We start from the raw sequence: 25954 nt of genomic DNA, 5'->3' as shown, positions 1-25954 counted from the left end.
AGGATGACTTTGCTGAGCTGAAGAAGTGAGAGAAGTGGTCGTGAGAGCTCGAGACTGAGCTTGAGTGACTTGTCTATCAATGCCCTCGAGCTTTCTATGGCGCTCCCTGTATATCTCCTCCTGCTCATCATGTACTATGTCGCTCTTCTCGGCATGTTGCTATTTCCGATGCTCCAGCTCCTCAACATCAGCCTACATACCATGTATTCACTAGTAGTTATTAGAAACTAGTCACTTTATACTTTTTTAAAGTACGGGTACGAAAAGCATGGCACCAGTACGGTACGTATTGAAAGTACCGAAAGGAAGAGTACGAGTATTGGATGCAACTATGCTGCTGAGGGGTCACCAAAGAGAGGCTAGATCCATTCTGAGGGCCAAAAGTCTGACCATCCCAACCTTCTACCCGTTAGCTGCAGATTCAAGACATTCTTCAATGACATGGAGAGCTCCATCCCACATAAAAGATATTACTACGTCCCTGATCTGTGTTGGAGGAGGATGGCATCATTAGCTGAGTCTTGCTATACTATCTCCCATTCATCCCCACAGTAACATATTGTATCAGGATTCAGCCATCTAGCTCTCATAGCACTGTTAGCTAGTTTCTTTTTTTCAGTTTTTTCCATGACTCAAGATTCTCATGGATTCATTGTCTTAGTTTTTCATCTCATAGGCCCTTGAGGTCTTTTGAAGACATTAACATATTTTTCTTTCTCTCTCTCTCAAGATCAATGACAACACTCTCACGGCCATCAAAGAAGAGATCTCCAAGGAGATCACAAAGGACATGGAGGGAAAACTCGAAGCCAAGCAGTCAGGATGGGTTGAGGTGGTGAAGAAGAACATCCATAAAGAAGTGAGGGAGGAGACTCAAAGGGAAGAACACCAAATCATTCACACCACCATTGAGGAGGAGAAGATGAGGCATGCCTGCCGCCTCAACATTCGAGTCACAGGTATAGCCGAGACACCCGACTCCACTCCCGAGAAAGATGGACAGCTTCTATGCATGAAGCTTGGCTATAGGGAAGAGGACCCTCTCCCCTTCACCGAAGCATGGAGCGAGCCCTCATCCTACAGTTTGCAGGAGAGACGGAGAGGGTCACCTTCATGAGAAAGAGGGTGAGTCTACGAGGATTACAGGGAGATCCCATCTATTTGGACGACGACCTTACAAGGATGCAGATAGAACACAAGAAAACATGCATGCCGAGAGTCCTACAAGCCCGGAAAGAGGAAGCATTCTATCGCGATGGCCGTGTCATCATCGAGATGGCAAGGCCACCGATTAGTGCCAGACGGCCTATGGGACATCGGCTATGGAGGATCCAGATTCACAGATACACATAGCAGTTTGGAACTACAATGGAGCACTTTGGACACATCCTGGGAGGATGGAGGAGGTCATGGAGGGACGGGACATTATACTACTTACAGAGACGCACCAGAGCCCAGAGAGGGGACTACCCAAAGTAGAGGGCTATCAGTGGGGGTTTACATACAGGAGAACCACATGGCAGAGCACATCGAGATGATGTGGAGGCATAGCGGTACTCTTCAAGCGAGAGCTACAGGAGCACCTACAGGTGGTAGCACGTGACCAGGAGGCTAGATACATGTGGATTAGACTGCAGCTCTCAGCAAACAGGGTGTTATACATTGCTCTATGCTACTTCTCTCCTAGAGGATCAACAGAGGATGAGAGTAGAGGCGAGGAGGAGGACACAGGGCCATTGGGAGAGTCACCATATGCAGCCCTTTCAGATGAGATCATACACTACTCCAACCTGGGGGAAGTCCTCCTTATGGGGGACTTCAATGCACGGACACAGAGCCGATAGTGCGACATTTTTGATTTCGAGCACCCTGAGGTGATGCACACACTAGAGGTGGAGGACACAGGAGCCTACAAGGTGTCAGAGGACATGGGGCCGGATAACACCAAATATGGTCATCACTTACTTGAGTTGGGAGCGCGACACCATCTCGTTATTTATAACGGGATGGGACAGTGGCAGGATTCAGGAGCACTGACATGCTTTCCACGATCGGGGGGGGGGGGGGGGGGGGGGGGGGGGGGGGGGGGGGTAGCATAGTGGACTACATCATGGGGTCCATGGAGACCACACAGGCCGTGACATTTTCACCATCCCCCCCTGTCCTATTGGTGTGGATCACACGTACCTCTTACTGTCACTAGCGAGCTCCACACCAGCACCCACACAGCCCACACAGGCATCACATATAACCTTCTACTTCACCCATAACTTGGCAGAAATATATGAGCATCATGTATATGATGGGCTATTCTAGATGGATCCCCTGTCACCTCTAGACACTCACCACCCAGCTGTCATCTCTACTACATACGGCCGCCATCCGGCCGCCGAGCTTCCCTCATCATACACACATTGCACACACAGATAGATCTCGGAGCATGCTCCAGAATCGGTGGTATGATGATGAGTGCAAAGAGCTATATAGACACCTCCGTGGCCCAAAGAGCACAGGGGACCATTACACAGAGACAGGCGAGAACTTCTAATTAATTTTAGAGAGTTAAAATTTGAAAAATGGTCAGCCATACAAAGGAGGTTATGGCGAAATTTTTCTAAAATTGTGAAAAATAAGTTTTACTTTTTTATTCAAAAAGAGTAATTCTCATCGTATATGTATTCATAAAGTGTTATTTTTCATCCTAGGTATAGAAAAATGCATACTAAAAATATTTCATTAAAAAAAAATGTTACTCTCTTTAGAATTAAATTCTATGTATAGAAGGAAGCATATTGAAATTTTTATTTTGATTATAAAAGAGTGATTTTTATCATAAATAATTTATATGCATAAACATATGCATAAAAGATATTTTTTATATACTAAAAGTGTGATTTTCATCATAAATGATTTTTATGCATAAACATATGCATAAAAGATAGTACTGGGATATATACCACCTACTCATGAGCAGAGATGCAGCCACTGCATGGCGCAGGATGAGAGAGCCTCGCCCTCGTACCCCGATTGAGGATCCACACACATGGCACACATATCCAAAGAGCCTCTACCATATCCCTCAACAGCCGCCCATACCACAGCCACAGGAATCCCGCCCTACCACCTCTACTTTCTTTACCGGCTCGATGGTAGAGAGAGCTATCCGCCAGTTTTACAGCATGGGAGATCGGCTGACCACACAGGTATACAGAGTGAGCATCTTATTTATGCAGTTGACACACTAGGACCCTTTCACCTCTTTAATAGGGCACTAGTGGAGGGCCTACCAGCTGAGTGGACTATGCACACCATCGTGCCTCTCCACAAAGCGGGAGACATGCTAGACCCCAGCAACTACAGGACTATCATGATTGGTCATACATTGGCCAAACTTTATGGCGCAGTGCTCGAGGCAGAGTTGAGCTCATATGCAGAGAAGGAGGGACTGCGAGCACCAAGGGCAGGTTGGATTCCGACGAGCTTTCTCCACTATTGACCATATATTCACTCTGAGATGTCTCATTGACTAGGCTAGGGCGCAGGAGAAGAGATTATACTACTGCTTTGTGGATTTCCGCAAAGCATTTGACACGTTGCCACGAGAGAGACTCTTCCAACGCCTACAGTCATTGGGGATCCCATCATAGATGGTTTGGGGCATCTATGCTTTATATGAGCAGGTCTTCGGGCGCATACGATGCCCCGGGGGGCTATTTGATGTTATTGCTAGCACCATAGGTGTGAAGCAAGGATGCCCACTCTCTCCTACACTATTTGGGCTATACATCGATGAGGTGGCTTACTTTATTGGTCACGGTGGTGGGGACGGGGTAGACATCTCAGGTACCACAGTCCACATTATGCTATATGTAGATGATATTATTCTAGTCTCTGAGTCGCAGATGGGACTACAGCACCATCTCCATGCACTCGATGACTTCTGCACACAGAGGGGGCTTACAGTGAACGTTGGGAAAACCAAGGCCATGATTTTCCACACCTCAGGGCCGGTTCGACGAGACAGGCCATCTGCACACTAGCAGGAGGACAGGTAGAGGTGGTAGACTCATATGTGTACCTGGGGATTACATTTACGACTCCGCCAGGAAGATTTACTATGGCACAGGTAGCCAAGGATAGACTCACACGAGGGTATGTAGCTCTGTCCATGCTAGGAGGGGGTTACACTTTAGCCCGCTACGGACCTCCGAGCCAGACGGAGACCGAGAGCACCAAGCTACCAGACTCCCAGACTACATCAGAGGGAGATCACAGAGATACAGGCTCGACATCAGCACCATATCCAAGAGCGGCTAGCTCACTTACACTCATACCCGGAGATCATGCTCCGAGGTATTTTTGCCTCGCCATCGCCTATGTATCACATATTACACCCCCATTATGGTACTGGTTGGAGCTAGACAGATCTACATTGCATTCTTGTATACCCTGCGCATATAGGTTGCATACTGAGCCTCTAGCAGTAGTGCTCCATCCATCACACCCCCCCACTAGCTCAGTACTTTCATAGTTTATTTCATGTTGATTTTGTCCTTTTTTTTTCTGGACATCCAGAAGACATTGACAGTTGTACATTGATTTGTCTCATAGGTCGAGTTCGGCCTCTAGTAGACATTAATACAGCTTTCTTTCTTTCTTTCTTTCTCTCTCATCGATGCATTTTTCCAGGCAGCAACAGTCCTATACCGCATTTAAAGCTTGGACAGCCACCAACACCCCAAGAATGCATTGGAATCATCTAGGCGACTAGCAAAGCAGGGACATGACATCGTATGGTATACTATGCTTACAATTACACGTTGGTTCCTCTCTATCACATGCACCCATGCACTAAGGTGTAGTGTGACACACTCGCTATACTTATATAGAAAATAGTACCTTTTAGGAACATTTGTCATATGTTGTGACTCCATTGTCATCATCAGTGCGCTATACTTGTATAGAAAATAGTACCTTTTAGGAACGTCGTATGTTGTGACCCCATTGTGAGGGACATGTCAAGCACGAGCTATGTAGGTCAATCTCCCAGCCTTAGGTGTCAAAGTCAATCCCTTAACCCACATTGAGAACCAGCATTTAGGTCACATGTGGTTACGGCATGAGAAGTCAATGCTTTAGGTGCATACACAAAGCATATAAAATCATGTAGAAGTATAGGTACATGGGCCAGCCCATGGGGCAGCCATAAGGCACGTTACATGTCTTACATGTGATGCTATGCATCATAGGCAGCAGCCCATACGACTACAACGGCCTTGCGTTTGGCAGTCTCCGTCAATCATACTCCGTCTACATACTTAGTAAGTTCTCTGCATTGTAACAGAAGTTCTCCAAAGTAATAAAGCAAATACTCCTTTTTTTTCCCCCCTGAGAAAAGATCCTTTCATTAGTTATAAAAAAAAAACCCCACTGGGCTACAAAACCCTCTCCTGCTCATAAGGAGGCAGAGCAGAGAGCCAATCAAGGCAGCTAGGGAGACTCTCCCTAGGTGCAAAAAAGTACAAATAACTGAGAGGCTATATCATACAATAGGAGGGGGGGAAATCCAAACAAGTGGCCTGTAGTGGGGGGTACCCGCGTTTAGAGTATAGAAGGGGCCGTTGCGCCAAGTGGTGTGGAAGGCCTGGCGCCGCAAGATCGCTCGATCCGAGTCGCCCCGGGTCATACTGTCCTCGCAGGGTGTGAATCAACTCCTGCCATATCCCCCGAACAGTCTCTGCTGGTGGCTCCAGTCTCTCCTCAAAGGCCCTGAAACAACGGGCTCTCCAGGTGAACCATATGGTGAGGCTGCTGAGGAGCTCCCATCGTAGATCCCTCTCCTGTGTCCAGCCGGCGCACGAGAAATCCGGTGAAGGAACAAGACGAGGCTGGCCCCTAATGAATCTAATGGCCTGGCTGTCCTGCTCCGTCTCGTATCCCAGAGCATGCCCTGACGAAGTCAACCAAGCAGCGGCTCCCCACGTATACATGCCCTCTGGAGAGAGGGGGGCCAAAATGCGCAGCATCCTCAGCCAAATCTGCTGCGCCTGTGGACAGTCCCATAGGCAATGTCTCTGTGTCTCCAATGGGTGGCCGCATCGGACGCAGGTCGACAGAAGGCCACTGTAGACACGCCAGGTGCTAACTGCAGAGCCTCTATGGGCAACCAACCACTAGAAAGTCGAGATCCTGCGTGCCTGTCGGCTAGCCCAGAGCCTGGTCCAAAAATCCACTCCTGTGAGAGTCCCTGTAGCCGCCAATGCTCTGATGCAACTGGAGATACCATCCTCCTCGCAGTCAAAATATGCCTCCCCAACCGAACAGTGTACTGGAAAAAGGTGATCTCTGTGGCCTCGGGGGACGCATAAGGATCATGCCACTCGTACTCGCCAAGGTCCCACTGGAGCCGGGCCAAGGGGCGCGCAGCATATGCCCATATGCACCAATCAGTGTCCCCATTTGCAGGGTCTGGATCAATATGCCACTTCTGAGAAGCGGTGGCCACTATCCGTATCCTCTAAAAGATGCACTCTGCAACCAAAGGCGACTCCGCCTCCACTCTCTAAAGTCTACCCTCATCCTGTATCTCATAGTAGAGGCATCTACCATCCTCAGTGCAAGCTATGACAGCAATTAGGATCTCCAACTGTGTAAAGGCTCCCATCCACTGTGGGGTCGCTGGCTCGAAAGGCGTGAACCACTCCTCAGTGAGTGCCTCCTGAATGTCATCCCTCATAATCAGCCCCCCTCTGAAGTGACTCAGCCTCTCCGCTTGGATCTCCTCCGGGAGACTGCAAAAGGCCTGCCAATCTCCAAAACTGCGTGCTGGGCCTACCGCCAATGGTCCCCAGGCTAGAGGAGGCCGAGAACCCAGCATATGACCCTGCTCTGTGCGTACCGCGGGGCTCCAGATGAGTGGCTATCTGGCCCGCTCCTCATCACGAGTGGGAGGTCTATGAGAAAGCCCCAGTCTCAGCAGCTCCCAAGCTCGCAGGATGCTCAAGGCAAATCTGTCCTCCCATCCTCTACTGAGGCCTGTCCTCCTCATCTCTATGAAGATCCACCATATCTCTGGTGCCCAAGTGCCCCCTGCTGGGGGAGCTCTAGCCTGCAGCCGCTGAAATAGAAGCTCCTTCCAAGGCTCAGTGCCTAGAAGCAGCCCCCGAACAATAAGCTTCCCCAACAAGGCTCTACTTTGATCAGCTGGATCAATAATGCCCAAGCCCCCCTGGGCCAGCGGAAGAGTAATAACTGCCCAAGCAACCTTAGCCCAGGCCGGCTGACCATCCCCCTCAAACCAAAGAAAGTTCCTGATCAGCCTTTGTACCTGGCTGATGCAAGAGCTCGAGAAGATCCAGCAAGACGTGATGTACCACATAGTCGCTAAAAGCACCTGATTTCTCACCACCACCCTCCCAGCCAAGGATAGCCGAGCTGTACCCCAATATAAAAGCTTCTTCCGAATGCTCAAAAGAAGCGGGGCGATCTGCTGCTCAGGTGACAAATCAAGTCCAATCTGGCATCCCAGATACCGCACTGCTGTGGCAAGAGGAATCCATCTAAAGCCCGGGTCTGGGCTCCATGCCGGAGCAGGAGCGCTACTAATCCAAAAAGCCACTGTCTTGCGCCAATTGATCAATGCTCTCGAAGCCACACCAAAAAACTGTAGCGACTGCTCTGCCCTCTGTAGATTGGCCTCCTGGCCATGCAGAAACAATCCCGTGTCATCAACAAACTCAGAATCGAGCAGGTCCTCACCCCAGACTGGGAGCTGGAGTCCTCTCAAACCAACCTCCTCTGCTGTCAGATACATGCTCATAGAATCTGCAAAGAAGAGAAAAAGGAACGGGACGAGAGGGCATCCCTGACGGACTGATCTGGTCAACTTAAAACTCGGCCCCCGTCCTCCTGCCATCAACACCTGGCTATGAGCTGTGGAATATAGAGCCACCACTCCTCGAATCCAGTCTGGCTCAAGACCAAGGCGAAGCATAGTGCCCTCTCTAGGAAACCCCGATCGACTCTATCGTATGTCTCCTCAAAATCGAGAAGCATCACGACCAAGTCCTCACCAAGAAATCTAGCTCGGGCCGTCGCCTCCCAGAAGGTGAAAATGTTGTGAAGGATACTGCGCTCCTTGACGAATCCTATCTGGGTAGCATGAATCAACTCCCCAAGGAAGGGCTGGATCCTCAAACTCAAGGCCTTTGCTAGGACCTTGTAGACAGTATTGAGGATCGTAATAGGCCTCCAATGCCGAATATCATCTGACACTCCCTCCCCCTTGGCGATAAGAAAGATCAAGCCCTCTGAAAAGCTCTGTGGCATCACCCCAGTGTCCAAAACATACTGAAAGCCCCTGGGAGGCCTGGCCCCAAAAGGTCCCAATAGTGCATAAAAATGGCACACGTCAATCCGTCCTCCCCAGGGCAACTATGACGTAGAAGGACCCTCAAAGCCTCAACAAGCTCATCCTCTGAAAGGGGCTCACCCAAAACTGTGCGCATACGATCTGTGACCCTCCTCTGCACATGGGCCCACACAGTCTGTCTGCAAGCATCACGTGCCTCCGTGGCTGGCTCCGCTGAAAGCAGGTCTCTATAGAACTCAGTGGCAATGACTCTAATCTCCCCGGGCTCAGTGGCTAACGATCCGTCCTACCTCCTGAGCTGGCGTACTCCTACTCGAGCATGGCGGGGTCCGGTGATCTCAAAAAACTCCCCAGTCACTCTATCACCAAGCTGCGTCCACTGAGAGGCCTGGCGATGATAGTAGAACTCATGTCTCTGCTCCTCTGCCTCTCTAACCTCCTGACGTGCCTGGCTCAGCTGGGACGCCATCCACTCACATGTAGGTAGCTACTCCTGAAGACGCAGGAGCGAAGCAAGGCTACGTCTCAAGCGACGCTCCCGCTCTCATGTCTCTCCCAGCCGTGTCAAGGCTGTAGCGTGCAAAAAAGAGCTCAGCTCGATGAGTCCCTAGACACACTGGCCTGCTGCATCCAGGTTAGAGCTCTCGCTATCATGCCATATCCTCTCAATGTCCTCAGAAAGACTGGGATCTGTAAGTATCCTCTCTGGGATCCTCAACTACAAGCTCGTCTCCCGTGTCCTCTCCTCAAGTGTCAAAATAACTGGCGCATGGTCTGAAAAAGAGGTGCCAACGAGAATGCCAACGGAGCCACCACGCTTCCCGAGCCTGTCGCCCACATAGAAGCGATCAATCCGTGACAGATTAGTCCCTCCCTGCCGGTGATCCGACCAAGAAAAACTAAGACTGTCCTGAGAGCGGGAGAAAGCCTCATGCTGCCATGCATCAGTGATCCGCAGTGTCATACAAAATCCCTCCCAAGCTGCAAGCTCCGTGCCGTGCACCGTAACATGACTGCCTCCCACCCTATCGGCCGAGTCCTCAAGCATGTTGAAGTCTCCCCCGACACACCAATGTGCGGCCTCGGGCAATGCATCTGTAACAAGGGTCCAGAACTCTGCTCTGGCACTAGCATGGTTGGGCGCATAGACATTGAGCACACCAAAGTGCTCATCGTGCATCCTCAGAATAACATACTGTGCAATAACATACTGTGCTCTACCAGGCACAATGACCCCGCAATCCACAATGGCCTGCCGCCATACATCAGCAATGACCATACATACTCCTCCCTGCCCACCCAAGGGGCCAAAACCTGCAGACCAAAATGTGTCCCATCTACCAGGCATCACCGAACCATATCTCCGAATCCTGCTCTCACTCAAATGATGCTCCTGCATCATCAGAATATCAATACTGCCCCCAACTAGGCATCTCTGAAGCTCCTGCCTCAAGCGATCACGATAACGTACATAGTGTGCGTCGCTAAGGCCCTGTACTTTCCATGAGATGATCCTCATGGATGACCTGCTGAGGTGGAGGCTGTCTCAACCATACGGCGGGCCTTCGCAAGCCGCTTGGATGGAGAGTAGTCCCCATCCGAGCGGCTACGAATCTGCCCACCGGTGTGTTGCAAGAGTCTCGGACCAGGCGCCAGTGGCTGTGTCCCATGGCGACTGCCTCCCGCTCAGAGAGAGAAACCTCATGTATGCATACATAGCCAAGGTCTCGTGCTAGGTCTGCCACTATGCGAACCACCAAATGTCGAATCCCGGAGGCATCCGCACTCCCGGTATCAAAGAAATGTGCCAACTCCCAGAGTCGGCCTATCACATCTATCATCTCCAGATCGCTCACATGGTGAGAAAACTCCACTGCCTGAGTCTTCAAAATACTAAGAGCGAGATCCAGAGTCCACTCCCGGTCGCTAGTGCCGCAGAGAGGGAAGGAGAAGGCCACCACTGAATCAAGTGCCTCCTCCCCTCGGGCCGGAGGTATCACCACATAAACTCTGATGGGTGCTGGCTCATGGGGGCCCTCCGCTCCAAAAAGGCGTGTGAAGGAGTAGTCGAAAGCCTCTGAGCGCTGTCTAGTGCCGAGACTACTCAGCCGACTGCGGATAGAGGATATCCGTGAAGCACGAATCAGCATGGTAGGTCTCCTCTGCGGTGCTCGAGCAAGGTCGGTGCTCAGTGCCCGCCGGACTGCAGGTGAGCGCCAGGGTACTGCCAGTGCCTCCCGGGGAGCTTAGGCGAGCGGAGGGGGAGGGGGAAGGGGAGGAGGGGGGGGAGAAGGGGGTGGGGAAGGAGCCGTTGAAAAAGAGGGAGCGGGAACAGGAGGAGGCGAAGGTGGAAGCGAGGCGGGAGGGGGGGGGACGTGGGAGGGGGAGGGGGAGGGGGAGGGGGGGGTGGGGGTGGGGGCGAAGGGGGGGGGTGCTGGCATCTCCTGATCCTCAGTCTGCGATGGGGTCTCCTCCTGGAGGGGAGCAAAGTTGTTCCTCACTGGAATCCAGTGATGCTGAGGCTGTGATGCTGCTGCGTCGGTCCTCTGGGCATGCTGCTGTGGCTGTCTCCCTCTACGGCGCTCCTTTCCAGGCTGCCAATCCGAGGTCTCTGTGGGCTGAGCAGGTGTCCTGGAGGCTGCCTGCCAAGCCGCATCTGTGGGCGGGCCATCGGGGGTCTGCTGCTGCGGTGAAGGTCGGGGTCTCCTGCGAGGGCAGGCCTTGGCCAGGTGGCCGACCTGCCTGCATATAAAACACTGGTTCGGAAGCCCCGAAAACTCCACTCTCTGATCGATCCATCCCCTCCCCTATCCTAGGTAACTGAATGACCTTCGGAAGGGAGGAGATGTCAGGAACCAAAACTCTGACCAAAGGCAGGTCAGCTGCTCTAGCCACCACTGAAGCTGCTATGGGGCCAGTCTCAAGCACCGAGCCCACCAATGATCCTATCCTAGAAAGGAGCGGAAGGTACTCGCGGCGGAGTCCAGGAAAGCAAACTGTGATATGGAATAGGCGCTCTCCCTGCTCGGCCGCTGCTGGGTCGAAACCATGCTGCCAAGGTCTGAAGAAGGCACGAGCGCCCCTGATGTCAAGGGGACTCATGGCTAGGACCTGGGCCACACTCTGGGCTGTCTCGAACTCAATCTGGTAGTGTCCGTGGCCCAGTAACTGAACGTCCAGGATCTTACCCACATCTGCAAGAAGGTAGGCCTGGAGAAGATCCCGGATCTCCCCTCTGCTAGGGCGAGTGCCAACTATACGGCAGATGGTGGAATGTGCCTGGAGGCGTTCCACCTCTGCGGCGAGGCTCGCTTCCTCTTCTGGCGAAAGAGAAAGCCTGATGGAGGTATCCTCAGGGGCGGGCGAGGGGGCTGCGGAAGAGTCCCTCTGAGGTGGGGCGGGAGGAACCTCCATCAGAGTCTGAAGCTGAGTCGAGGGCGAAGCGAAAAACGGAGGGTCCTGCAAGAACCTAGCTGCACAAAAAAGGTGAAGCGGGAAGGGGAAGAGGGGGAAGGGCGGAAGATAGGGGGGGAGGGGTGGAAGACAGAGGGGGGCGGAAATAACACAGGGGGAGGGGCGGCTGGCACAGGCAGAGACAGAGAAAAAAAAACGAAAGGGGGGACGGGGAAAGCGCGAAGGGGGGGGGAGGGCGGGGGTAGGCAGGGGGGTGGGACGCGGAGGAAGGGGGGGGAGCGGGGGGGCGCGAAGGAGACGAGGCCGGCAGGCAGGGGACGACGGGCGTGAAAGGGAGGGCGAGGGGCGCGAGAAGCACAGGGGCGCAGAGGGGGGGGGTGCGAGCAGGCGGGGAGAGGCAGTCACGAGGGCGGGGAGGGGGGGTGCGAGCAGGCGGCAGCTCGAGCGGGGGGGGGGGGGGGGGGGGGGGGGGGGCACAAGCTTCAGCGAGCCAGCTAAAGCAAATACTCCTACTTGCGGGAGGGGGCCATAAGTGGGTAAATTGGGACCCAATCTGGTGTCATCTCTGCTCTCTCTCTCTCTCTCTCTTCAGCTCTACCTCCTCTGTATAAAGATAAAAGTTGCTTGCTTCATGGTCACTAACATAAAGGTATAAAGGTGGTCTTGTTGTGCAGTACACGATCAAACCAGTTGCATGTTACACTCTTGCATGGGCTTCATATGGACCGTCTACCACTGCTCCAAGGACAAATGTGTGCCACCTTGGATCTTGACCAACAACCACACCTGCCATGCATAGCACAACGCCTCTTGTACAAGTCTAAAGTAACACAACCCTTTTTTTCCCGCCTTGCATGGTGGAGAAGTTGTCATGCCTCTTGTATTGGTTTCTTAGACTTCTTTAATGTTTGTGTATTAGGTGGTGAAGTAGTGTACGTGATCGGGTCTACATTCCTGAGCACCCTTCAGACGCATGGGTGCTGTCTAAGATAGAGGAGACATGATTGTACCCCAAAGAGTGGATCGACGAGCTTCAGCAAGGACACATGGATACTTTGCCCATGGTGGTTAGACTACCCCGAGGGAGAGTTTCCTCGAGAGGAGGCAAATCAGTTTCAGTCTGGATGCAGCCCTATTACCCTCTCCATGTAGGATATTAACGAACTTATCCGCTTCAGCCTCCTTTGTGTGCAAACTCATAGTACCTGGTTGGAGTAGACCCAAGTGACATTTCACACGGAAACTCTAGGTCAAAAAGATTCTCCAAAGACACAGGGATGCTCCCCCACAAAAGTGATCGTAGAGAGTATGTATGATGTCACAGATGCAGCACCTACACATTGAATCCTTTCTCCCAGACAGGACTTGTACTAGAGATATCTATTGTTACCACCTCACATGTCTCAGCCTTCATATGGGTACTCTGTAACTTTGTCATTCATATGGTTGTTTCACCTAGGTAGCTAGTTTGTTTCTTTTTCCCCAATGATACAGCTTTATGGACTCATTGTAACAGTTTTCATCTCCTTCTCCTTTTCTTTCTTTCTCTCTCTGCATGAATGCGTGGGTGCGTGATAGTTGCTAGGAGTTTCGTAAATTTGTTTGAAAAATGGGTTTTTTTTTCTTCCCTACCAACATATAGGAAAGGTCAGATAAAGCCATGACTGTGCAAACCATTTTTGAAGCAAGTTTCATTTTGTTGCAAGCTGGATCAATCACGATTACAATTCAAGCACAACTAGCAAGTGAGCAAGCTAATTTTCAATTTCATAGAGTGAAGAGAAAAATGAGTTACAAAATAACAAACAACAAAGCTAATTTTCAAGTCTATAGCTGGCAACCTTCAAAACATTACCCAAAAGCTTTAGCATGGGGGAAAAAAAAAACATCCTTCAACAAAATCTTTGAAATAGTTTTGTACAATTTCAAACTGTACAAAATGTGTTTTGATGCTACATGCATGTGTGTGTGTGTGTGTGTGTTGTTTGGGATCTAAAGGTGCTTCTGCATCCACATCAACAACTGGACTAAATAAAGGTAAAGGGAAGCAGTCTCAAATGCCAAGTGTTCCTGCTTCCCCGAACATCAAAGACAAGGGCAAAGAGAAGCTTCCTGCTACTCAGGCGTGGATAGTACCCAAGAAAACTGTCAAAGCACGTACTCTACCATCTTCTCGCAATTATGTGCCCCCCTTGAAGAATGTTGCTCAGCAAAAACTGCCTTGTAATGATAACTCTTCCTTGGCTCAGGCCTGGGATAAAGTTGTTCGATCCTATAAGGAAGTAGTTACAGGGGGCACCGCTTCAACGTCGGAAGGCCATCACTTGTTTCCTCCGCATTCGAGTTTTGATTTGGCAGCTGATGTTTCCGCGACAGATGCGGATGTGCCCATGGGCACAAGTTCTTAAGCATTCTGTTGGTTTTCTCGCCCACTGTATATACCATTTAAGATGCATAGTTCTATACATTGCATTTCATATAATGTGCGCGGATTATGCAATCAGGATAAATGGAGGCTAATCTGGCACTATGTACATACTTGCAAAGCAGATATTGTTGTTCTTCAAGAGCATAATCAGCATAATTTTGCCGGGCAAACTTCCTATTTTGCGGGATATTGGATAGCTTATGCAGGATCCGCTGGATACTCTGGAGTGCTGATGCTTGTTCGCCATGAATTATTTCCCATATTGGTATTCAATGATCCAGCTGGCAGATGGATGGTCGTTCAATGTATTATCAATGGGGAAGTTTTTGAGTTTGGTGGTGTGTATGCATACACAGCCTCTACTGACAGGGCTCGTTTGTGGCATGCCATCTCCTCTTATTGTTGGCGTTCTAATGCATTTCTTTGTGGCGATTTTAATAATGCTCCAAATCATGTGGATAATACTACTGGACATTCTCACATGCTTCATGTGGAACGACAAGCTTGGGATCTCTTTCAGCACACATGTAATGCCTTGGATTTGTGGCCTCTGTTGCAAGCCAATGATCCAGGATTCACATTTCAGCATAACGCTCGATCAATGTATCGTGCTCGTCTGGACCGATGGTATCTCTTTCAGATGCAGCAGTATGATGATTTTGTATGTGATATGTGGATTGATTACTCCTTGTGTCTCTCGGATCATGCTCCGATATGCTTGAAAATACAATTCGGTTCATGTTCTGCCAATGATTCATTAACTAGAAAGAGACTTCTGCATGTCAATAATGCTTATCTTAAGCATGAGGTTTTTCGCAATCTGATTGTGGATATTATTTCGCCATTGATCTCTCAAATGCATGTTGATATGGACACAGCATGGTTTCGTTTTGTTATGCGGGTTCAATGTGTGATCCAGGATTATGGCAGACACTATTTATCGCATTTCAGAGAGCAAGTTCAACAGGCCAAAGGCACTTGTCAAAGTTTGATGCATCTGGCTAACACTTCATCTCTTACTGAAATCCAGATGACAGAGTTGCTTGCTGCTCGTGCTTTGTTGCATCATAATGATGAGAGAAAATTGGCAAAGTGGCAGACTAGAGCTCGCCAAAAGGCTATAGCGGATAAAGGATGCACTTCTAAACAATTCTTTCGTCATTTACATCTTTCTAGGCAGTCTCAAACTATTAAGAGGATTAAACTCCCGACTAGTGATTGGACTACCTCTCGTGTGGGGCTTGCACGGGCCATGGAATCTCATTATGGCAAGATTTTTGAGGCCTCTTCTCTCACGCAGGAAGGTCGAGAGGCTCGTCGCTTGTTTTTATCTCAAGTTGCACCGATTTTATCGGCGCACCAGGCTCAACTTTTGGAAGCCGCCTTCACGGAGACAGAATTGTATGCCAGTTTGTGTGATTTGGGCCGTTGGAAATCTCCCGGTTGGGATGGCCTTACTGTAGAATTTTTCTTGTCGTTTTGGCACTACCTGGATCAGCCACTATTGTTAATGATAAACAGGGCATGGGAGCAACAGGTTTTGCCTTCATCTTGGAAAGAAGGCTTGCTCAAGTTGATTCCAAAGCAAGCACTTTGTGAAGAGTTCTCGCAATGGAGGCCGATTACGCTCATGCCTGTGGTTTATAAATTGCTGGCTAAAATGCTTGTCAATAGACTTAAAGGGTTTTTGCATGATGGTTTGCATCCATCTCAGTATGGCTTCATTCCACGAAGGCAAATTACTGATAATCTAGCAAATGTCATCATTGGCATGGAGTATGCGAAATACACTCGACAAGATGTATTGGTCATGCAGGTTGACATTGAAAAGGCATTTGACACTGTTCTTTGGGATTACATTGCAGATACCATGCTTCGGCTGGGATTTGGGCCTAAGCTATCCTCTGTGGTTTATTTCTTGTATGCTGACAGTACCTCTGCCGGTTTGTTGGATGGTTTTCTCACAGATCCTTGGCATTTGGGACGTTCAGTAAGGCAAGGTTGTCCTCTCAGTGCTTTGCTTTATGCGATTGCTACTCATCCCCTGCTTATGTATTTGGAATCTTTGACTTCGTCTGGAAGATTGCAGGGCTTGAAATTACCCTCTGGGGAAACATTTTATTGCGCAAGCTTATGCAGATGATTCTCTCTTTATGCCTCGCAATCACCAAGATGATGTGGAACAAATTATGCACACTCTTCATTTGTTTGGATTGGCAGCAGGCCTCAAAGTGAATTTTCGTAAATCCAAACTATTGGCTCTGACTGAGTATGATTGGCATAAGCTGCTTTGGCCAGGCGAACTTGTTCCTCCGAACATTATAGTTCGTCATTTGGGTTATCCGCTGGGTTGGACTGTATCGGCTACACGGAAATTGGATTGGGTAGCCGAGCGCTTGCACTCCAAGTTACATTATTGGAAGTTGTCCACTTGGCCGCTTCATGTGCGTCTTAGAATTGTGCAATGCATTCTTGTAGCTTATGTGCAGTTTTATCTACCTTTGCTATATTGGTCTCAATCCCGCTATGTCAAGTATATTGGCGCATTTCTGGCGCACTTCATCTCGTGGAAAGGGCCTCAGATTGTTATCCATGGACAAGTTAAGCTCTCCTAAGCGCCTTGGAGGCTTGAATATTTTGGATTTGAGACGTAATGTTTTGGCTAGGAAAGCTATGCTTTTGCCGGTTTTGTTGGATCAACAGCAACCCTGGACTCTCATGGTGTCCCATTTGTGTCGGCATATTGTCACGCCATTCTATGGTCATTGGCAACCCACATACTGGGATCTTATATGTGGAAAACTTGAAGGACACATTCCGGGATGTCCTTTCACTTCTTCTCTCATTATTGATTGGAAGGAAGTTACTTCACATATGATATGGCATGGTTCCCGATCTTTGATGGGCAATTCCCTGCGGCTAGAGAGTTTGCATTGGAGTCGTGTATTTTCTTCCACTTTGGTTGACCGTTCACCTCGTCAGGCATATTTTCTATCTCAAAAAGGAATTTGTCAGATACATCAGGTGGTGGATGACACTGGTCAGGTTCTTTCCTTCTCTGTTGCGGCGGATCGTTTTCAATTGGGATCCCATTATTCTCATCTTTGGACAGAAATTCAGCGGATGATTGCTGATATTTCTCCTTTACCTCGCTTGAATGTGGATTCCCGTCTATCTGATTGAAATCTTGGAACCACTGCTATGAAATGTATTTCAGCTGGGACAGTTTATGCCCTCTTGCAATCGGATGCATGGATAGTCAGACATGGTAATCAGCTATGGTCTCTCTCCAAATCTTCAATGTGGTGGAAACATACATTGTTTCGCATTTGGAAAAGTCATCTGCCTCTTAAAGAACGCCTGTTCTTGTGGCGCTGTTTGGTTGGTGCTCTTCCTGTTGGTAGCTTGTTACATGCACGTCATATTGCGCCTTCACGTTGTGTCCGATGTAAAGCTACTGAGGAGACTGTCCCACATTTACTATGGGGTTGCGTATGCTCCAGATCGTTCATTCGCCGGGTCTCGATTGCTCTTCGCCTTCGTTTCCCTTCGGGCATTTTTCACAGAGGCTTTTGGCTTTTTGGGGTGTTACAAGCATCACAGTCTCAGTTTGCAGTATTTTTCAGCTGGGTCCGATTCTGGGTCTTTTGGACCATATGGCATGTTCGGAACAACCTCATGTTCCAAGCCGATGACATTGTTCCCTTCCATTACTTCAAGTTCTCGCTTGGTCACGCGCTTCATTTTGCTTATGATGCTGGGGACATCACTCTTGATGCTTATAGGATTTACTTTGATTGCTTCTAGGTGGTGAAGCCTATAGTTACTCTTCTTTTTCTGGGTTTTCCTCGCTTAGAGGTTTCCCACTTGTAAATAAAAAGTGTGATCTTTTTGGTGGGTTTTCCTCGTTTTGAGGTTTCCCACCTGTAATTAATGACATTAAGCTTTACAAAAAAAAGTGTGTTGTTTGGGGGTGGGGGCAGGGAGACTTCAACAATCAAGAGCTTACTTCTTGCTATTCCAAAATGCATCAACAAAAATCTTGTTATATTTAATGGCAATAGGACACACCGCACATCCTAGTTCAAAAGCACCCTGCAAAAGAGCCAATCAGAGTGATAGCGATCAGCTATAGAAGAAAGTAGTCTGAGAATAGGCCCTGGTCTGTATAACATAATAATCAGCATTCCATTTTTAAAACCAAGCATTTTTCAAGAGTAAGATCTGATGTTAAGAGAAAACTGTACATCAAAAAATGATCAGGGATGTCAGTACCTCATGTGGGACCTCTCTCTCAAGTATAAACACCCTAAACAGCCTTTATGATATAAATTCTTTTTGTTGAATGGGCAATTAGATTCTGAGGTTTAATACATCTTTCAAGCTATTTGAGGAGTTTGAGGTGCCCATAAAGGGTCTCTAAAGCTCCTAAAACTTTGTACCAAACAGGTGAAGCTGATGCTTATGCACGGTAGTATGACACGAGCTGCATCTTTGAGAATGTGCTTAACTTCCTCAATGCCGTCCAGAGGTTGAAAACACTCAGTGTAGTCCAAGTGCTGACATGCCTCAAAAACCCCCAACACACACATCTGGCATCCACACCATGCCTTCCAGTCCCAGCAAGGAGCATCCAGCCAGGCCGGCAAAGGCCAATCCTCTGCCCATAGCAGCTTGACACAGTCCTATGCAGGACTACACCGCAAGAAAAGTTTAGTTAGGCCTTGGAGGACTCAGAGCAACCATCAGATCCAACCCCCATGGATCTCCCATCATCTATTGGACTATGGATTTTATGCAAGGCATTGCAACCCTAATACCCTTCAGCCAACTTAATCAGATCCAACCCCCATGGATCTCCCATCATCTATTGGACTATGGATTTTATGCAAGGCATTGCAACCCTGATACCCAGTGTTGAAGCCTTTCCTGCACATTCAGGGGAGCCAACATGATCCACAGCCCACTCTACCAGAATAAAGGAAACAGAAAGGTGGTTGAGGGCGGCTAGTGGGCAGGTTGGCTATAGCAAATCGACCTGCACAAGTAGCATACAGGTGGCATAAAGGTTGCCAAGCATGGCTGCCACATGGTGGGCCGGCAGGGCACCCAATGAGGTGAAAAAGTGCAAAGAGCAGACGCAGGATAAGCACTAGAGTGTGCTGATCTGAGAAGTGCAAGAGAGAGAGATATGAAGCAACGAAGCTGAATATATTGCAATGAAAGCAATCCCGAGCAAGAGACATAAAGGTCTCATAAGTGAGGGATACAAAAGATGACCAAGCTATGAAAAGTGAAGAGGCTAGCCCACCTATATATAGGTCATGGGGGGCTGGCCGACTCGAACACAAGACTTGGCCGACTGGAGAAAAAGGAGTTGGCCAACTCGAGGAGCATCACCTGACCTGGGAAAATACCAAGAAAATGGGAAAAAATAGGGTTAAAATAGGGGTGGCCAGCCCACAACCAAGGGCCATAAAAGGGATCAAATGTGGACACAATACATGGGCAGAATATGGGGATGAATATGCTAACATGAGGAAGTCAACAAGGTGGCCTAAAAGTGCCCAAAACAGAGCCTAATCACAATAGATTAATGCCCAATACATAAAAATCTTTAAATTGCCTAAAATACTAGCCCCTGTTCCTATGCTGTTTGGTGCAAGCATAGTGATAGCAATACTTGGAGGTGGCATTAAGATCATGCTCAAGTTCCTAAGCTCAAAGACGACATAGCTCTACAAAGAATATACATCCAATTCTTGCAAAAACACTTAAGAATAAAGGTAAAAAAACAAAAAGCAAGATTTAAAAATCACTAATTCTATCCCCATGTCCTCCGTAGAGGCTCACAATCCTACTATAACATACAACGGTCAGTCCATAGTGTGAACCCAACTATATGAGCTAGTGCTATAACTATGCCAACAATTATTTCCTCTTTAAAGGGTTGGTATCTCCTCTTATGCATTTGTACATATTTTCCTTGGGAGCAAGAATTTCAAGTAAGATTCTATAGCCAAACCTTGAACATACCTTTTTGAACATCACAGTATATTCATTGTTGACGCAGGTGCCTTCTGGAAATATAAGCAAGGGATTTTTCTCTGGGTCTTCTATATGCTGCTTAATCCTGCAATACAAAGCAGCACTCTATTACCATTAAAATATAGGGATTGAAGCATCCTAGAAACTGCTACGCTTCTTTTTCCCCACTTCTTTGCTACGACTTCACGATCTTTTGCCTCCGTTCTGTTGAACCATATGCATCCAAGGCTCTCTAGGATGGTCGTCTGCAACAATCCTGCAATTGTGACTTAAAGCATTAGTGGCAGCTCTATCACATATAATTGGACATTTAGAAGTGTTGCTAAACAACCGAATCACTAAGGGAAGCAAAAGTGTGTGTCAGCCTACAAATGTTTAGAGTGAGTTGGAGACCTCACCAACCCATCCCGGATGCTTTTGCATGATAACCGCAAAGGCAGTCATTTGCTCAAGAATGATGAAGTCAATCATTGACGTATGGTTAGCTACAAACACCTGTATGTATGACTGAAAAGGGATCAGTTTTTGCACTTTCGGAAAAATCCATTTGTTGAACTTGAAGTGAACTGGTCTCAAAAATGCGTACCTGCTTTGGTCTTCTGCTAGGTCGAGGTCCATGATACTTAACAACTCCGGTCCATGAGGCTACGAACACACTGCATATGAACTCCACCAAGCCTCTCTGCATGCATCAACATATTACAATGAATGGAGCGACATTAACATTGAATGGTCTCATTGAGAGGGCCACATACTTACAGTGGCATATGTCTCATTCCATGTGGATTGCTATTGATCAGCTAAGAGTTTCATCACACTGCCTACGGATTGAGGTTGGCAGGGAAAAGGGCACTCCATGAAAGGCATGGACCTGCAGGATTTGCATTACTGGAGAGGTGAAGAAAGAGAAGCACTATTTGTTGCGATGCCCATCCTACTATGAGATCAGGGGAGATTCCATTGCATGTTCCGAGATGGTTTCGGGCGCCTGTCTCGTGTCATGCAGTACAAAGACCAGAGATTTTTGGGCATGTATTTAATGAAGCTCCAAAGGCTAAGTCACACGAAACGTTTCTGGCAAGGAAACGTCGAACGTCGAAACGGCAAAGGAAACGGTGAGCATAGGTAGTAGGAAACGTCGGGGGTAGGATGAGTTTTAACATGACATTAAAGAACATTATATTGAAAATTGACATAGGCAAAAAGAATAAAGAAAACTCAAATTTCATAGATCAAGACATTGGAGTCAAGTCTTCTACATCAACTTGTTGCTCAGACCATTCATTTATGGGATCTTCTTCTATGACATCCCATTGATGACATGGACCCATCTTATATGATGAATCTTTTCGAGAGGTTAACCTGAGGTTACTATGGACATATACCAAATCCTCTGCCATCTTATGGCCAAGGCGATTGCGCTTGATGGAGTGTATGAAGCCATATGTAGACCAATTCCGCTCACAAGCGGATGCACTCGAAACTTGAGACAAGAGAGTTATAGCTAATCTTTGCAATTGAGGAGTACCTACACCATACATTTGCCACCACGCAACAGGAGATAACTTTAGCATGTCCCCAGGAGCGTCAATGTCTGCAAAATCATCCTGCTTCCCAATGTACCTTGCCAATTGAGCCTTGTAGATAGTCCTTTCATTGGCATTCTGACATATCCTGTCCAAGGTATACCTCCATCCTCTCATGATTTCCTTATCCTTATGTGCATTCTTTAAGAACAACATAGGATTGAGAAGAAAGGCAGTGGCATGAAGGGGAGAATGAAGCATATTCCACATGTATTCTGCAATTGCACGAATTTCTTCGTGCATTGCTTCACCACTTGTATACTCCAAGAGCGTCTCCTTGATTTTCTCAAGTGCCTGGTCAATGCCCTCATACACAAAGCCCATGCATGGCTCGTCTCTGTCAACAATGCGAAGCATGGCCATAATTGGCCAACAAACCTTTACATATTTTTCAATCCCCTCCCAAAATGAAGCTGAAAGAATTTGATCCTCTACCTCCTGAGCAGTATTGCTTTGGCTCTTCCATTTCTCCCACTCCTGACTTGTGACAAGATGCTTCAAGGGTTCCTTCACCTTGGCAAGTCGATGGAGCATAAGGAAGTTTGAGGCAAACCTGGTATCGCCTGCTCTTATGAGCTTAAGCTTGGAATGCTTGCTAAACATTGCCCTCGTAGCATCATGATTGGCTATGAATTGCTGCACATTCTTACCGTTGTTTATAGCTGTATTCATCCACTCAATTATAGATAAGTCTTTGAGTAAAAGATTCAAGCAATGAGTTGCACAAGGAGTCCAGAAGATGTGCTGGAATTCCTCTTCGATGAGTTGACCGGCCAACTTGCAATTCGCTGCACTGTCTGTGATCACTTGAACCACGTTTTTAGGGCCAACCTCCATAATAATCTCCTTGAGAAGCTGCGCTATGGATTCTGCTGTCTTCTGGTTCCCACTTGTGTCCACGGACTTCTTGAACAATACTCCATGAGAGTTTGACACCATGAAATTAAGCAAAGGCCTCTTCGCTGTATCTGTCCACCCATCTGAAATGATGGAGCAGCCATACTCCGCCCAACTTGCCTCCACTGGACAGAGGGAAGTAGCCACTCTTTCTCGCTCCTTCTCCAAGAGTGTGGTCCGCAATTTCTCATAGTTTGGGGCTTTATAACCCTTCCCAAAAGAAGAAATAGCAGAAACCATGGAGTGAAAGTATGGAGAACGGGCAAGAGTAAAGGACAAACCATTAGCATAGAAACAGCGAGCCACTGCCTCGTCCACTTCTTCTCTAGACGCATTTTGAAACATACTTTCCACCGAAGGCTGCGACAAGGATTGCTTCCCGGACGCATGTGTAGCATGAGTGATCTTCTGCTTCTTTTTGCTAGCACTTTCATGCTCTTCTCTAGCCATACGTGCCTTGTCTTCTGGTGAAACCTTCGAACAAAGTTGGATCCCCTCCTTTGTGATCCCCAACAAATGTGCGCGCACACGAGGATAGGATCCTCCAAACTCTCGATTACAAAATGAGCAAGCCCATTTTTTGGTCCCACCTTTACCAAATGCACCTTTCTCTGTCACGTACTTCCATAAAGGCTCCGGGGAATGTGGTGTTTTTACCCGAAACCCTATTGGTGGAGGACCTTGTGAAGCAGATGGTGAGGAAAACATATTGTGGCGAGCTTCAAGAAAATAGCGGTGCTCTCCTTCGGGTGATTGGTGGAAAAGCAGTGTCCTATTTGTTAGCACACAACCACTCTGGTAAGAGTATGATGCTCGGACATTTGCACTTGCGGGCTCTCTCTCGGATGGCGTGGTCAAGGGATAGATAGCCTCTAATGATAAGTGGACACTTGCAATGCTCAAAGATCACAGTACGTGGCGCACAATCAAAGCAGCACTCTTTCCTAGGATTTCTACCCTCAGACTGTTTCTCCAGTGACATTGGAGGCAGACATGGTGATGGAGAGAGAGAGAGAGAGAGAAAGAGAGTACAAATGCTGAAGTGGTCTGCCCATTTATGTCGACAATGCTTGGTCCAAGTCTTGCTTCGCATTGTTGACAGACGACGATGGCGCCAGACGACGCAACGCGCAGAGAAAGAGCAACGCGCAGAGAACACGCAATTTTTATTTCTACGCGTTAAAAAACTAACGCGTCACTTACGCGAAACGAAAAAGCATTAAAAAAAATTTAATTTGCTGAGGCGATTTGACACGTGGCAGAGAATTAACGTGTCCTGTTTCTTGCACGTTTCCGCGTATCGGAAACGTTCGCCGCTGCAGGAAACGCTGAAACGGCGTTTCCGCCTGCGACGCTGGCGTTTCCTGCAACCCTGTCCAAAGACATTGTGAGGGCAAACTGATGCAGCAATCCCATGACCGAGGTCAAGGGAAACCTTCAAGGCCTCCATCATTCTCCCATCTTTCAACAGGGAGGACTTACAGTGTCACATGCACACACGTTGACATGGTTAATCTCATAACTAATCCCTGGTTAGGCAGAAGTCTTAGGTTAGATTTAGGGCACTAACAGGCTCAAGCAAGGAAGAAGAAGCATGTCCACAAGCATCACCATGGCTCAGCCTATAACCAGCCCACACATGAGTACTTTGGTCGTCGCTTTGCTCTTCTAGCATCACGAAGCTGGCTGACAGCAGGTACTCAGATAGGGGCATCATCAGGGCTGGCCGAGAGGACCTGTGAGTATTGCGCCCTCTAAATAGCAAACAATAGTTCAGTCATAGATCATTTGATCCCCACCATGGGGCAGGTCATAGAAAATCATTAGGCAGTCTTTTGGTCAAGAATTCAGTCCTTTTTGGGAAGGCCAAAGGCCATTGAAGTGTGCAGACATATCCATCTTTTTGTACCATATCAATATACTGAAACAACAGTTCTCCTAGTAGTAGAGCTCCATCCCCCGCACACCCAGATTCAGCTTTTTTTTGTTCAGTACTTTTTCATTTTGTTGGGATGACAGAGGATACCCCATACAGGTACTCCGATTTGTCTCATAGGCCGAGTTCGGTCTTTTGGAAGACGTTAATAAAATCTTTCTTTCTTTCTTTCTCTACCTATTCATTGCATGTTCCTAATCAGTAGGCTTAGGGCTGGAAGGCTTCTGCATGCTACACTGGTATTAGAGCTTCTGACTACCTACAGTGAGAGCTTTCCATGAATGGTAAAACTGAGGTCGGGAAAAAACAACCAGCCATTCACCATGTCAAGAGAAGAAGAAAGAAGCTTCAAAGAAGGCATCACCGTAGAAGAAAGTGTCCATGAAGACACCACTGCAAAAGAAGAAGTGTCCATGAAGACACAACAAAAGAAGAAACGCTTCCGCAAAGCACTAACATTTTCCTACAAGAGCTGATGGTACAAAACAGGCTACTAAAGTTACAACTACCGGCCAATCTAGAACTTCCTCCCTTGGCAGGACGAAGATTGTGTAAAAAACCTTCCTTGAGTTAGAAAGGTGGTGGGCCTAATGCAATATGGCCCAGAACTTGTCTTCTTCCTTGGAGAGACAAGAGATCCGAGCACCTACAGCCAAATGCAGGGATGTTGAAGACTGACGACGTAGGGCAGAACGCATGGCGTTGGAGTATCAACATAAGCTTGATCGGCAAGCCATGCAACTCCAACATCAGCAGTTACTAGCAACCTTGCAGGCCAGTCTCATGGCAACACTTCCCAAGTTGGCACCCATGCATGATGGTAAGTGTGCTCATTATGTAGTCACGCAATTTATACATCAATTTGTTGCATATTTTCCATTGGCTGAAGTTGCAGATCCTCAAGACAAAGTCCATCTAGTGGCTCCACACCTCACTAGGGAAGCCATTACTTGGTGGCAACATTGGTCAGTCTTCATACACATCCTACCACACAAGCATGACTCATTATGTTACAGGACTGAGTATTTTACCTTTTTATCTTAAGCATTGTAATCATGTTTTAAACCTATTTAGCATTCACTAATCATGTTAAATGCATGTGTAAGTTTGTACACGTGTGTGGATGCATGTTTGGTGTGTGTGTGTGTGTGTGTGTGTGTGTGCAAGTTCATATGCATGTGTTCTTTTCTTATCCTGTTGCAGGGATAGCATCTTTTGGGACAGCGCAGTCAACAGCTGACGTGGCACTGCCACGTGGCAGCTGACACGTGTGC

General features: G+C 48.0%; 2 protein-coding genes across 6 annotated transcripts in view; both read right to left on the bottom strand.

The window, feature by feature from the left end:
* LOC147627343 (glycerol-3-phosphate acyltransferase 9-like) overlaps positions 1-25954 on the bottom strand; it is a 112037-nt gene that overhangs the window by 18219 nt on the left and 67864 nt on the right. For 4 of the 5 annotated variants that reach the window (XR_015268482.1, XM_086815979.1, XM_086815980.1 and 1 more), the window contains exons 7-11: positions 20848-20943; positions 20660-20756; positions 20430-20517; positions 20250-20346; positions 18223-18308 (exon numbers count right to left, since the gene is read on the bottom strand). Coding sequence is in view for 4 of the 5 variants with exons in the window: in XM_086815979.1 (XP_086672105.1) it covers positions 18223-18308; positions 20250-20346; positions 20430-20517; positions 20660-20756; positions 20848-20943 (464 nt within the window). In the remaining variant the exon portion in view is untranslated. The remainder of the gene's footprint in view (positions 1-18222; positions 18309-20249; positions 20347-20429; positions 20518-20659; positions 20757-20847; positions 20944-25954) is intronic. The other variant, XM_086815981.1, reaches the window with a different exon arrangement.
* On the bottom strand, positions 20950-23660 carry LOC147627345 (uncharacterized). Its single transcript, XM_086815976.1, has one exon. The coding sequence runs from the start codon at positions 23450-23452 to the stop codon at positions 21494-21496; it is 1959 nt and encodes a 652-aa protein (XP_086672102.1). The 5' UTR covers positions 23453-23660; the 3' UTR covers positions 20950-21493.

The sequence above is a fragment of the Cibotium barometz genome, chromosome 21, assembly GCF_041138505.1.
Source record: "Cibotium barometz isolate CiBa-2024 chromosome 21, ASM4113850v1, whole genome shotgun sequence".
NCBI classification, from domain to species: Eukaryota; Viridiplantae; Streptophyta; class Polypodiopsida; order Cyatheales; family Cibotiaceae; genus Cibotium; species Cibotium barometz.
The sequence above is the reverse complement of the archived record's forward strand: the minus strand, read 5'-3'. Positions and strand labels throughout refer to the sequence as shown.